The following is a 13,973-nucleotide window of genomic DNA, read 5'->3' as shown; positions in this document are numbered from 1 at the left end:
CCTACTTGCGCACCCCCAAATTGCTTGCCTTTCCTCAGCCATCTGGTTGCCCTAGCTAGCTGGCTCACCCGCCTGCTGCTGCCGTGCGCACACGCGCGCTATGCGGGCAATAGGTTCGGCGAGGGAGAGCCGGCAGCCATGAGCAGAGACATCGACGAAGGAAGCGTTTCGGCGGCGACAGCAGGAGGAGGAGGAGGGGAAGTGGGTGGCGAGCCGGTGGCCGGCGTCAGCGACGAGGCGGCAGTCGACTCGCACGAGAACGACCTGGTGATGCCGGGGTTCCGGTTCCACCCGACGGAGGAGGAGCTGATCGAGTTCTACCTCCGGCGCAAGGTGGAGGGCCGGCGCTTCAACGTCGAGCTCATCACCTTCCTCGACCTCTACCGCTTCGACCCATGGGAGCTCCCCGGTACACTACATACACATATACCGATAAACGCACCGCTTATTAGCTCAAATTAATCTTGGCAGATTGGGGCCTTGATTGATTTCTTGGTGTTGGCAGCAATGGCGGTGATTGGGGAGAAGGAGTGGTTCTTCTACGTGCCTCGGGACCGCAAGTACCGGAACGGCGACCGGCCGAACCGGGTGACGGCGTCGGGGTACTGGAAGGCGACGGGGGCCGACAGGATGATCCGCGGCGAGAACAGCCGGCCCATCGGCCTCAAGAAGACGCTCGTCTTCTACTCCGGCAAGGCCCCCAAGGGCGTCCGCAGCAGCTGGATCATGAACGAGTACCGCCTCCCGCCGCCCACCACCGACGCGGATCTCTTCTACAAGGTAATTGCTCCGATCGAGCGAGCGAAATTCGACTAGGGTTTTGGAATTTGGAGGCCGGACTTAAGACCCGGAAATTCCTCATCTCTTGATTGGTTTTTGTTTTGCAAATTCATGGGAAGCTAGCTATATATCAGCCGTTGTTCATGCTGTTAATCATTGGTTTGATCTGCTTTTTGTTCACTGCTAGCTTTTTTGTTGGCTGGCATGATTTACATGAACATGTGACATGCCTTTCCTCTCTTTCTTTTCAGATCTAAGAGCTTAGGGTTCGCTTTTTGCTCGTTCTTTTTGGCATACATATGGACATGTACAAACGCTACCATGTTGAATTCAGAATTCCTCTTATAGCCAGCTAGATACCACTTGCATGTCCTCCAGATTCTTCAAATTAACTATTTGCATGTCCAAGCTAAACAGTCAATTCAGCTCCCTTTGCTCAAATATTCAGATCCGAACTTAATTGAAGCATTTAATTCCATGTTACAGGTAGCGCTCACTTCATATGAAAAGCATGCACCCTGTTCCTCAGTCCTCACTCAATTTACTGCATCCTATGCCACCTAGCTAGTATCACGTACGTACTCGTGTAAGATCTTTGGTATAGTATAATTTCTTTGCTTTTGACATGTCGCAGTAAATTTTGAATTCCTTAATTTGATCGTGCTTGGTTTTTCGACAAAGGGTGGATTTGATCGTGCTTGCTTATGTAGTTTATCCGAAGTTTCACAAAATGTCTCATGCATGCAGTCCGAGATCTCGCTCTGCCGCGTGTACAAGCGCTCCGGCATCGACGACGGCCACGGGCGGCCCTCCTCCAGCAACGTCCAAGCGTCCTCGGCGAGGCCGGGCACCTCACGCACCATTATTCCGCCGGCTGGCCAGCAGGTGTCATCACCGTCGTCCACGCCAATGTCACCGACGCAGCAGCCCAGCTTCCACGGCATACTCGGCCAGGGCGAGTGCTCGCCGGCGCCGCTGCCAGCCATCATGGACCAGGCCACCGCGCAGCTGCATCAGCCTCCGCCTCCTCCTCCTCCGAGGCCGAGCGCCTTTGCGTCGGCAATGAGCTCAACGATGCCCGTTGCGCCGGCCGCGAGGGGCTGCACGTACTCGCTCATGGCCCTGGCAGACGCACCCATGATGGGCAGCAGTTCCACGCCGGGGGACGAGCTGAGCCGGCTGGTGGGCCATAGCCAGGCCTACCCTAACCACCCGGCCGTCGGCAGCCACTTCCTCCCCTCGCCGTCGTCGTCGCAAATTCCGCCCCTCGGAGAGATGCCGGTGCCGCCGGCTGACAAGCTTTGGGATTGGATCCACCCTGACACCACAGGCAGCAAGGACTACGGCAGTTCTAGTTTTAAATGACTCCAAAACCAAGTAAATGCAGGCTTGTTGAGAGGAGGTTGCATCGCATATGCCAGTGGGCAGTGGCACTGGGCATAATTCGTAGGTTTTCACTGCCACGGTTAACTCAGAAAACCATCAACCTAGACTTTACATTATAGCCTTTCACCACTCCACAGCAAGTGGTATATATGATTCAGAACTAAATTAAGATATATATATAGCACTGATGTTGTAAGCACAAGTTGGTGTTCAGTCAGTCTAAATGTTCAGCTTCATGTCTTAGTTAACTCCACAGCAAATGAGGCTAGTTTATTTCGGTGAATGGTGATCACCCAAAGTCTAAGGGCATCTACAATGCAAGAGCGCTTATTTGGACGCTTAGGCAATAAAAATCTTTACCTAATAATAAAGCAAATTAGGTTTCTGTCGTCCGTCATTATAATTATCCTTCAAATTGGTAAAAATTACCCACCAATGCCACCCGTAAGTGGGAAAACGATTCAGTTTTTCGGACAAAAATCGCCGCCGCCTTGGTTATTTTATAGGGCCGCGACAGTTATAACTCACGGAACTACGGGTGGCCGAGTGGTCGTGAGATCGCTCCTCCAGCGATGAGACCGGGGAAAGATCCCCATCTTCCACATCTTTTTTATCTTTCTTTTCTCACGCATTTTTTTCATTTTACTTTTTTGTCTTTTCTTTTCTCATTCTGTTTTCTTTCTTCTTTCTTCTTTAAATTAATTCGGGATTTTAATATTCCAAAGTTGTGACTTTAAAAAAAATCTTTGAGAAATCATAAAAAATACAAATTAAAAAAATGTTGGTGGTTTTGCAAAAATGTTCGCAAAATTATAAAAAAATCACAATTTGAAAAAAATGGTTGGAAAATAAAATCATGTTCATCATTTTGAAAAAAATTGACTGTGTATTGAAAACATATTCGGGAATCTGAAAAAAATTCCATGACATTTTAGAAAATGTTCACAAAAAAATTGTTTTTTAAAATTTTCTCCAATTTTTTAAAAAAGTTCATCGACTCAAAAAATGTTTATTGAGTCAAAAAAATTTAATGAATTCGAAACTGGTTCATGCATTTAGTTTTTTGTAAACAAATCTAATGTTCATGATTCTTTTGAGAAAATAAAAAAATTTAAAAGAAAATGTTTGTCGATTCCGAAAACTGTTCACTGATTCAAAAGTATTTTGTGTCTACGATTTAATTAGTTTTTCCAAAGTCTTTATATGTCTTGGCGTTGGGAGTAGTTCATGGTCAACAAGATTTGATTTTAAAATTTTAAACATTCCCTTGCGCAACATAATGAGAAGTGTGGCATGCACTGACAAACTCATAGCCTTGCGATTTACCACGTTGAATGCATTGTGATCACGTGGACATCGCGACCATCATCGGCTAGGGTGAGAGAAAAATGGCAACATAATGAGCCACTGGGTTAAAATAGAGTATGCTCATATATCAGGATACTGAGTCATACTTTTGGTTAGCCACAATTTTTTGTCTTCCGTTGCAACGCACGGGCATATTTGCTAGTAATTAATTAAAGAAGTGGCATCGATGTAAGAGTCCGTCACCTCAACGCATGGGCGCCTGGTTGAGCGCTAATGCTATTATTTTTCTCGTAGAAAAGAAGGGCAGCACTCGTTAAGGAAAGAAAAAAAGAAGAAAGCGCCCGGCGACAGACCTGGCATCCACGCTAGGAATAATCCTTTGATCGACCGGGATTAGACCATAACTACCCGGAATTGAATCCTAGCGCCTGGCCTAAGCACCGGCGTTGTACATGCACTAAGCCTCCGGCAGGCAGTTGTTTCTAGTAGCAGTTAATCTGCATGGCACATGAAATAATGTGTGCATGATTGGAGGGAGACCGTTGCAGCAGGGGTTGTTTCTTTCTGCATGAGTGGGGGGAAGACTTGCAGGCGCGGTAGGTGTCAGATAAGGCGAGGATTAACTGGCGTGTGCATGGAATAATCCATGTGATTATTGCTCTTGCTCTTTTGCCTAGTGTTTTGCTCATTGCTGTGAGCCACTGGCTGCAAAAGGTAAGGATACGTATGCCGCATGCATGGTTTAGAGTTCGTCTGTGCTGAAGTGCATGTGCCGGCTGTCCGGCCAGGCAAGAATGACTGGGCGAGATGCCTGTCGATTTGTATGTATCTGCTATTTGATTGATGGAGAAGACAATCTACTGGCAAATGGTGTAAAGACTAGTTCGTAAATTTGTTGTTATACATGCATGCTGGAAGCAATAGCTAGGTTTTGGCCGGTTTCGCTCTCTGCACTCTAGGATGTTTGTTACATCAATTTAGGTTGCATATATGATGATGGCAGCCGACTCTGCTATTCATTAATTGTAATACCCAACTACAATTCTCCAATTTGCCTTGTTGCATATTTAGAGATATAAAATCTACAGAAAACAATTCAGTACACTTATACACGTATGCATGTAAAGTATGAAGTAAAGTTTTAAAGCATATATATACTTTCGCCTGTACAAGTCATTGTGGACTTTGACATGATAGTCTTCTAGATGGTACTTTGACCATCGATTTTTCTTTTGTGCAAACATCCTTCCATAAAAATACAAGTAAATTCTAGTTTTTACTCCATTTTTTGACATTCTTAAAGGGATTACTCCCATTTAAGGGATTTCATCTATTTTACCCCATTTAACGAAACTTATGCCACATTTATGCAATTTTGTTGTTGCTGAACATGTTATGTCAAGTCGGTCCCACCTGTTAAGGTCACACGCTCACCTGCCCGCTCAGTTCATCCTTCTGTTAAGCTCCACGCCCGTCAGGTCACACGTTACGCGCAAAAAAAAGACGCGCCTCTCCCATGGTACAAGGCCAAACCACGTGCTTGCAGCTTCAACACGTCGCTGCCAACCGCAAGCACGCGGTTCGACCATTTTTGTATCCTCCATGTTACATGCCTCTCCCTTGACGTGCGCGAGAGTGAGGGGAGGTACAAAAATGGTGTGCCTCGAGTTGGGTCGCGGTGTGACTTAGCCAACTGGATGACGTGGAGTGAGAGGGCGAGCGCATGAAGAAACCAGTTGCAGAGGAAAAACCCTTCTATGTGGCATGCCATGTATATACTCTAAAAGATTGGACCATCTTGGCAGAACGAGCTCAGAATAAATAAATAAATAAATAAAAGGTAAAGTGTGGCATAATTTTAGTTAAATGACGTAAAACGGATGAAAATCCCTTAAATGGGACAATTCCTATAAGAAATACATCAAAAGGAGGTATAACAAGAATACTCCAAAAATAATTATGCAGTGTAAAAGCACATGTGATTAATTTTAGTAGTACCAGTTTGATAGTTTGGGTGTTTCTAATTTGTTTTTAAGTCAAAATTTGTGCTTTTGTTCTTAAAAGTGTGGACTGAATTAGGATTTGGACGTTAAGAAATATTTCTACATACTACTCTCTCTGTTTCATTTTGCTTCACATATAAGATTTATTTGATGTCAAACTACCAAAAATTTGACTAGATTTAAAAATATCAATAATACTAAAGTTATATAGTATGAAAATTAATTTCATGATGTACCTAATGATATTGATTTTATATTGCGAATATTGATATTTTCCTATAAAGTTGGTCAAACTTTATAAAGTTTGACTTCATTCAATTTTATATGTAAATTTAAAAGAAAACGGAGGGGCGAACCAACTTGTGATTGGATAGTTAGGAGGACCGTGGTTTCCCTTCCCACTAGAGTTCAAGTCTCAGACTTGACAATGATGCTTGCATTTTCTGGATTTATTCCAGGCCTTGAGAGGATACGTTCATGTCGACTACGTAGGCGTCTGTGGCGATTTCGTCAATCTCAAGATGATGTGCCGGCCCAGTCTCTCGGAGGTGCTCATAGGGTAGGGTATGCGTCCGTGCGTTCATATGAATGAGTGTATATGTGTATGTATGAGCGTCTGCGTCTATATTATGTTAAAAAAATGGAGGGAGTACTTAACCAATATGCATTAGAAGTTTACAACATTAGGAGCATGATAGGACAACCAGGGACGTGAGTACTCCCTCCGTCCGGAAATACTTGTCATCAAAATGGATAAAAGAGGATGTATCTAGACATATTTTGGTTATAGATACATCTCTTTTTATCCATTTTGATGACAAGTATTTTCGGACGGAGGGAGTACATGATATGTACTCGTTTCTATATATGTAGGAGAAGCAAATCTCGATGGGAAAAGAACCCTGTATATCGGGTTGGAGGTGTATATAATCACGCGCCTTGATTAAAGATTCAGAAAAGCTGTAGTCACACAAGACAGAAGTTTCAAAGAAAGGCATATATTGCTTCGAACAATCATGAGCTAGCAATTAAGCTGGTCCAGCTTCGAGCCTGTCTATGGCACACATTTTGCCAGATGTTAGTGTGTCTATGATGACGAGCACCACGCCGCATTTGCATTTCCTTTAGGCCGGCCCACTGTGTGCATGATCACACGCTCCTTCACTTATATACACACATGCATATACCCCATCGCAAAGATGATAGCCGCAATCAGATGCGCAACATCAGCAAATTAACTCGCGACTTTGGAGGGGGGTCAGGCATATGTTCATATATGCCGGAAACAGCTGGAGTTGGACGACAAGGGCAGAATTGTTCACAGAAAAAAAAGAGTAAAAATTGTGGGGAGATGAACCGCTGGTGGTTAGACTATAGCATGCGGGTCCATGGGGTTAGTCGACTATCCGAACTGTAGTCCGTGACTTGGATGGTGCCAGAATGATTTCCCCTGTGCTGTTTCTGGTTTCTGATGGGTGACCATCGGCAGGGAAGTGCCAGCGGCCAGAAAGACATGATTTGCGAGTTGCGGCATGCGAGAGCTTCTGTTTGTAGAAAGAAACAAAGCTGATTCTTCGTTTCATCAATTAATGTCAAGTCCTTTCAGGGAGAAGCACGCCTGTCAGTGGCAAATGCGATGACAACCATTCAGTGTGCTACAGCTATGATAGCCCAAACCATTCAGTGGAGTTTTTCTTATTCTTTTTTGAGGGAATCATTCAGTGGAGTACATGACAAATGGCATATGTGGGCTGAGAAAAAGGCTGGGCCCAGATCAGGCCCAGTTAAGTGATGATTAACAGAGCACATAGAAAACGAAAAAATATAAATTTATTGAAAACCATAATATAAGAAGAAAGTAAATAAATAAATAGGTGAAACCAAAAACTAACCTTTCTTAGAACTAAAATGGAAAAAGAACTAAAACAGAAAAAAAATAAAAGAAGACAAAAGCAGAAAAAAAAAAACATCAGCCCAAAGCATTGTTGGACTAGCTAGAGTGCCATAAGGAGGAGTATGTGGCCCTCAAACCCTATTCAGCGCCTTAAGCGCCAACTATACTCCATCAGTCCATGAATAAGTGTACATATAATTTTTTACTACAGATTATGAAGTTGAGTAAAAATGGATTGAAAAGATGCAAGCCACCATCTCTCTCCTCTTTACTTACCCCACCACCAATGAGCTAAGCGCATGTAGAAAATAAGGAGACCATGTGTTGAATATTATTTGTCTTGATTACAATGTGATGAGAGAAAAATATTTTTTCTACTTTAAAATGCATTGAGAAGATAGAAGCACACTCTTTTGTGGACCAATTTTAAATGTCAAATGTATGCTTATTCATGGACGGAGGGAGTAGGTGTTTGGGACTGCTAAAAAAAATTACAGGTGTTTGGGCAAACCGGCGCACACTCTCCCCACCACCTTGGGCTCGAGCCATTTAACAATTTGCTTTCTCGTCCTGAACGTATGTTGCTCGCGCCAGATTCCTGTTCAACCTTTTTTTAGAGTATGACTTTTCTTTCTCTTTTATTTTTTCCATTTATGTTTTTATATTTTAGTTTTATTTTCATTTTTTTTATAAATTCATGTTTTTTTCAAGATTTTGAATTTTCTTAAATTCAGAAACATTTTTCAAAACTTAAATATATTTTTAAAGTCAACATCGTTTATATCTATGATTTTATTTTCTTTTCTTTTTTTCAATGCGTGAGCTATTTTAAATATCCTGAAGTTTTTTAAATTTTGCAAACTTTCCCATGTTTCATGAACTTTTGAAATTTTACTTACTTAATTTCATTTTCTGTGATTTTTTTTATAAATTTGTTATCTTTTCTCTATTTAGGTACTTTTTCAAAACGTGATTTTTTTTTCTGAAATCCATATTTTTCCCAAACCCTTGAACATTTTTCAAATGCATTAACATTTCCGAATCCATGATTTTGTTCAAATTGTGCCAACAGTTTTTGGAATATTTAACATTTTCCTATCCGTGAATGTTTTTGAAATTTATGAGTGGTTTTTGAATCCATGATTTTTTAAATTTAATTTCTTTAAGGGGACTGCTACGTGTCCGCCGGCGGATCTTTCTAAAAGATCCGCTGGCTCACGAGGTGTTGGATTTTATAAAATCAGTCAGTCAAATGTCTTTCTCTACTTCGCAACAAAGGACTTGTTGCGGAAACATTTGTAACAAGGGTTATATTGCATTTTTTCTTTTGCAACATGGGTTGTATTGCGAGATTTTTTTTTTGCAATATGGGTTGTGTCGCAGAAAAAAAAATGCTCTCCTAGTGTGAGCCACATCAGTATCGCGAGCCATTGGATTTGATACAATTGGTCAGCCAAACGTCTTTCTCTACTTTGCAACAAAGGTCTTATTGCGGAAAATATTTGCAATGGGGTCATGTTGTGTTTTTTCTTTGCAACATATGTTGTATTGCGGGATTTTAGTTTGCAACATGGGTCGTCTTGCATAAAAAAAATTGCTCTCCCTAGTGCGAGCCGCTGGCCACTTTGCAACAACGTGCTAGTTGCGGAATACCTTTCTGAAACAATGCACCAGTTATAGAAAGTGGCACGGAGAGTTTAGCTCCTCAGGGTTGATTAAGAGTCCATCCGACGGAAATATAGAAGGCGGACGCTCGCACGAAATCGATTGATTGAAGGGAATCTTTTCCCTTTCTTTAATCTACCTTTTAAAATCATTGAACATATAAACCCTGGTGGACTGATAGGCAGAATGAAGGCCTCCAGCGCACCGCACCACGCGAGGGTAAAAAACCACCGCAAAACAGCAAGGGCGTAGCGCACCACGCGAGGGAAGAGTGCGCCACAACGAGCGAACCCCCTTTCTGGCAGCGAGAGCGGACAGAGGCAGCTGCAGAAATATCTCCCTCGTCACCCCCTTTCTCTCCCTCGTCTCTTCCTATCCCGCTCCTCTCCTCCATGCTGCCTCCGCCGCGGCTTCCCCCCTCCCTCTCGGCCGCCTGTCTCCCCCACCGGCTGGCGCAGCTCCTCGCGTCGCCTTCCTCTCCTCTTCATGCGCGGCGGCGTCTCGTCATCCCCAGCCACCGCCCATCCCCAGCCCCCACCCTAGCCTCCCCAATCCCCTCCTCCCGCACGAACCCTAGCAGAGAGAGAAGATGAGAGGGAGAGAGAGAAGGAAGGAGAGGGGAGGAGGGAGAAAGAGAGAGGAAAGAGGGGAGGGAGGTGTGGCGGCCGGCGTCAGCCTGCGCCGGCGAGGTCGGGCGCGACCTGGCGGTTGGCGGCGGCTCGATCCGTTCCTGGATCGGGAGCTGCGAGGAGGCTGCGGCTCGGGCGCGGTGCACGGGAGGTTGCACCCCGCCTCCATCTCCACGCGTGCAGCGGCGACCCCGGGAGGAGCTCGAGCCGCAGCGGTGGTCCACGGCGCCGGCGTCGGTAGGAGGAGCGTGGGCCGCAGAGACGGCCGGCTCCGTCCGGCTTTTGCGCTGCCGTCCATCCACCCGAGCGATCAGTCCGCGCGTCCTCGCCTCCGTCCTCTCACGCACGCCCTCGTGTCCGGATATTTGGTAATTTCTTTTCTGAGCATAAATAGATATCGTGCCCCCACCTGTTTGTTGTTTTGCCCAGCTGAAAGGTGGATCAAATATGAAAGACGTGAGCGTTCAATAGTGTGAAAAACAAGCCCTAGTCTTGTTGAAGTTCCATTGAATTTCTGTGATACTAATGCTCATATTTTGCAATTTGCTCTCCACAGCTTTCAGTCACGGATTCTTGAGGAAAACAGGTAATGCATTTTGTTTGTGTCAGCTATACTGAATCTGCAAAGCCTTTTTTGTCTGCAGAGAAATTCACGCTCTGCATTAGTTAACAGATGCTGATTTTGATCTTAACGATTGCAGGAAAACAGGTAATATATATATGATTAGTGTTTGGGTGACCGTTGATTCCTACACCGAGTTGTGTTGCTGTACAAATAGCCTCTCTTTTTGATGGTGACAGGGTGTCCCTTCCAGGTTAGCTGCAACCTTTTTCCCCATCATTCCCCATATTTCTTTCCATAACCTACTTACTGAGTTGTAGGTTCATCGGACCTGTTGCATAAGGCAGAACAAGAATAAGAACATTTGTCAGTTTTTTCATGTGCAGGTTCAGCAGCAGGCAATGCTCAGGACAGAGTTGGGTGCACATCATATATATACATATGTTGTCGCATCTTAATAAACGAAGATGAGCAGAAGCAGAGATGAGATATCTATCCGACTGTCATCCTTCCCAGACTTGGGTCTGTCATCTCTGTGAGCGTCCACTTCCGCTTCCTTAGTTGGTTGTCGCTTCTTTGTGCACTGCTGTAGTTTAGAGATCATAATATATTTTCCATGGATATAATTGAATATGACACTCAGTTTGCTATATAATTTGTTCAGTTCTCTCTCATAGCGATTCATACATAATATTATGCATAATGGTCCCATTTTAAGTAGAATATAACCACTGGATTATTCAAACTTTGCTCGTGTTTCTCAGGGCACCATAACTCTAATCCGACATGAGCAGTGCAACCACGGCAGTGGGCAGTGGAATCACAAGATAGAGATAGACACAAGTAGAATATAACTTGTCATATTTCTACAATGACCACACTACTTATGGTTTCGGAAGAGAAGGTATCAGTGATAGTGGGCCTGGTGATGAGGGCATCAATACAAAGAGATTAATTGACAACTCTGTTCTTGATAGGTTGTACAAATATACAAGGTACTACTGTTTCCTTTTATGTTTAAATAGCTTTGTGAGCACAACTATATGAAAATTCTGCGATTCATGGTGGAAGATGGCATCTTTGTTTTCCTGGCCGAAAATACTTAGTTTCATGCCTCCATGGTATTATTTAGAGGACAATCCGATGAGAGATTCCTACTTATAGCTAACTAATATATAGCGTTTGATGGTACTGTCTGATGTTGTAAATACAAAATATCCTGCAGGAGCATTATTTTTATTTTGAATTTTTATTGTTTGAGCCTCTTTTACATATTAAGTGTAATATCACAGACTTTCTTCTTTCAGAGTTAACTGGCCATGCTCAACCATGACTACTCTGCTCTTGTGCTCACCATTATATATTTTTAGACCTTAACCATTTGATGAAGGAGGAGAGGTGTGTCAAATAAACTCCCCTGTTCAAAGCTGAATCCAAACACATGTGGTCTCCTTTTTAAAGTGATTACATCTGTCAAGCTCTTCAATACCAATGTGGACATATCGCCACTGATTTTCCACCATCAAGCTAGCCTACCTGCACATCATGCAAGGCTCACAGCTCAGTGCTGCAATAGCTATGTTGTTTTTCCCACATCAACCATGCGGTCGTTACTAAAGCTTAGTTCCTGAATTTGTACGTGCTCCGTTGCGCACAAGAAAGTAGTGGCTATTTATTTGCTTAAACAATATGTCCAGCCACCAATTTCTGCATGTCCTGCTAATATTCCTTTATGGATGTATCGCACAAATTTCAGTTGTTGGATACGAAATGTAGGTTCTCTATTCAGAGCTGGGTCCGGGTCCAATGATATGTAGTCCCCTTTTCCAAGCTAATGTATATGCTATCCTATTTAATAACAATTCTGGCGCACACACACTCATTTCAGATTATCAAACTATTATGTGTGCAAATTCTACACTTCTCAAAGCTAACTCCCCGTAGACAAGATAAGAAAAAAGAATATGGGTGGTGTTCTACGTAAAATTTGCCATCCTTTTCTAGATGTGCAGAGTCATCGAGTGACATATCCTAATTTCATATTGTGCCTTGCAGATTTTCCTGTCAGTGTACCCAGTTGTCACTACCTGTCCCTTTTTTTACTTCGATGCTCATTATTTGCGTATATTAGTACCAATCTTCAAGAACAAGGGGGATGTTCAGAGTTGTACTAATTACCGTGGAATTAAGCTGATGAGCCATACAATGAAGCTATGGGAGAGAGTCATTGAGCACCGCTTAAGAAGAATGACAAGCGTGACCAAAAATTAGTTTGGTTTCATGCCTGGGAGGTCGACCATGGAAGCCATTTTCTTGGTACGACAACTTATGGAGAGATATAGGGAGCATAAGAAGGACTTGCATATGGTGTTCATTGACTTGGAGAAGGCCTATGATAAGATACCGCGGAATGTCATGTGGTGGGCCTTGGAGAAACACAAAGTCCCAGCAAAGTACATTACCCTCATCAAGGACATGTACAATAATGTTGTGACAAGTGATGTCGACACCGATGACTTCCCGATTAAGATAGGACTGCATCAGGGGTCAGCTTTGAGCCCTTATCTTTTTGCATTGGTGATGGATGAGGTCACAAGGGGTATACAAGGAGATATCCCATGGTGTATGCTCTTTGCGGATGATGTGGTGCTAGTTGACGATAGTCGGACGGGGGTAAATAGGAAGTTAGAGTTATGGAGACAAACCTTGGAATCGAAAGGGTTTAGGCTTAGTAGAACTAAAACCGAGTACATGATGTGCGGTTTCAGTACTACTAGCTGTGAGGAGGAGGAGGTTAGCCTTGATGGCCAGGTGGTACCTCGGAAGGACACCTTTCGGTATTTGGGGTCAATGTTGCAGGAGGATGGGGGTATTGATGAAGATGTGAACCATCGAATCAAAGCCGGATGGATGAAGTGGCGCCAAGCTTCTGGCATTCTCTGTGACAAGAGAGTGCCACAAAAGCTAAAAGGCAAGTTCTACAGGACGGCGGTTCGACCCGCAATGTTGTATGGCGCGGAGTGTTGGCCGACTAAAAGGCGACATGTTCAACAGTTAGGTGTGGCGGAGATGCGTATGTTGAGATGGATGTGTGGCCACACGAGGAAGGATCCAGTTCGGAATGATGATATACGAGATAGAGTTGGGGTAGCACCAATTGAGGAGAAGCTTGTCCAACATCGTTTGAGATGGTTTGGGCATATTCAGCGCAGGCCTCCAGAAGCTCTAGTGCATAGCGGACGGCTAAAGCGTGCGGAGAATGTCAAGAGAGGGCGGGGTCGACCGATTTTGACATGGGAGGAGTCCGTTAAGAGAGACCTGAAGGATTGGAGTATCGACAAAGAGCTAGCTATGGACAGGGATGCGTGGAAGCTTGCTATCCATGTGGCAGAGCCATGAGTTGGTTGCGAGATCTTATGGGTTTCACCTCTAGCCTACCCCAACTTGTTTGGGACTAAAGGCTTTGTTGTTGTTGTTGATGATGCTCATTATTTGCGTCCACTAGCAGCTATAGCTCCCAAATATGATTTGCATCGTCTCAATTTGGAGTGGACTTGTTCATTAGTGCAGCTAGCTAGCATATTTTGGATAATATGGATCGACACTGTACTCTTGGTTGTTAATTTACTACCTAATTTGTTCTAAGTAGAAGTTTACAAAGTTGCATGCCATCAAGATTGTAGCCAATTAACACGCATGCATCTATATGACTCTTCAGCCGGTCCTTTTAGAGTCTTGGAACATGA

General features: G+C 43.8%; 1 protein-coding gene across 1 annotated transcript; it reads left to right on the top strand.

Moving 5' to 3' along the window:
• On the top strand, positions 1-2,437 carry LOC119344390 (NAC domain-containing protein 35-like). The gene is made up of 3 exons (XM_037614842.1): positions 1-409; positions 506-780; positions 1,528-2,437. Exons 1-3 carry the CDS (start codon positions 139-141, stop codon positions 2,143-2,145), a joined length of 1,164 nt encoding a protein of 387 aa, XP_037470739.1. The 5' UTR covers positions 1-138; the 3' UTR covers positions 2,146-2,437.
• The last annotated feature ends 11,536 nt before the right edge of the window (positions 2,438-13,973 follow it).

The sequence above is a fragment of the Triticum dicoccoides genome, chromosome 1B (genome assembly GCF_002162155.2).
Source record: "Triticum dicoccoides isolate Atlit2015 ecotype Zavitan chromosome 1B, WEW_v2.0, whole genome shotgun sequence".
Lineage (NCBI taxonomy): Eukaryota > Viridiplantae > Streptophyta > Magnoliopsida > Poales > Poaceae > Triticum > Triticum dicoccoides.
Note: the sequence above shows the minus strand (reverse complement) of the source record. Positions and strands in the feature narration are given on the sequence as shown.

Excerpts from the sequence above, each read along its gene's own strand:
- LOC119344390 (XM_037614842.1), top strand. The coding sequence starts at position 139 with ATGAGCAGAGACATCGACGAAGGAAGCGTTTCGGCGGCGACAGCAGGA. Across the intron at positions 410-505 it reads CGACCCATGGGAGCTCCCCG|CAATGGCGGTGATTGGGGAG; the intron begins GTACACTACATA and ends TGGTGTTGGCAG. Across the intron at positions 781-1,527 it reads ACGCGGATCTCTTCTACAAG|TCCGAGATCTCGCTCTGCCG; the intron begins GTAATTGCTCCG and ends TCATGCATGCAG.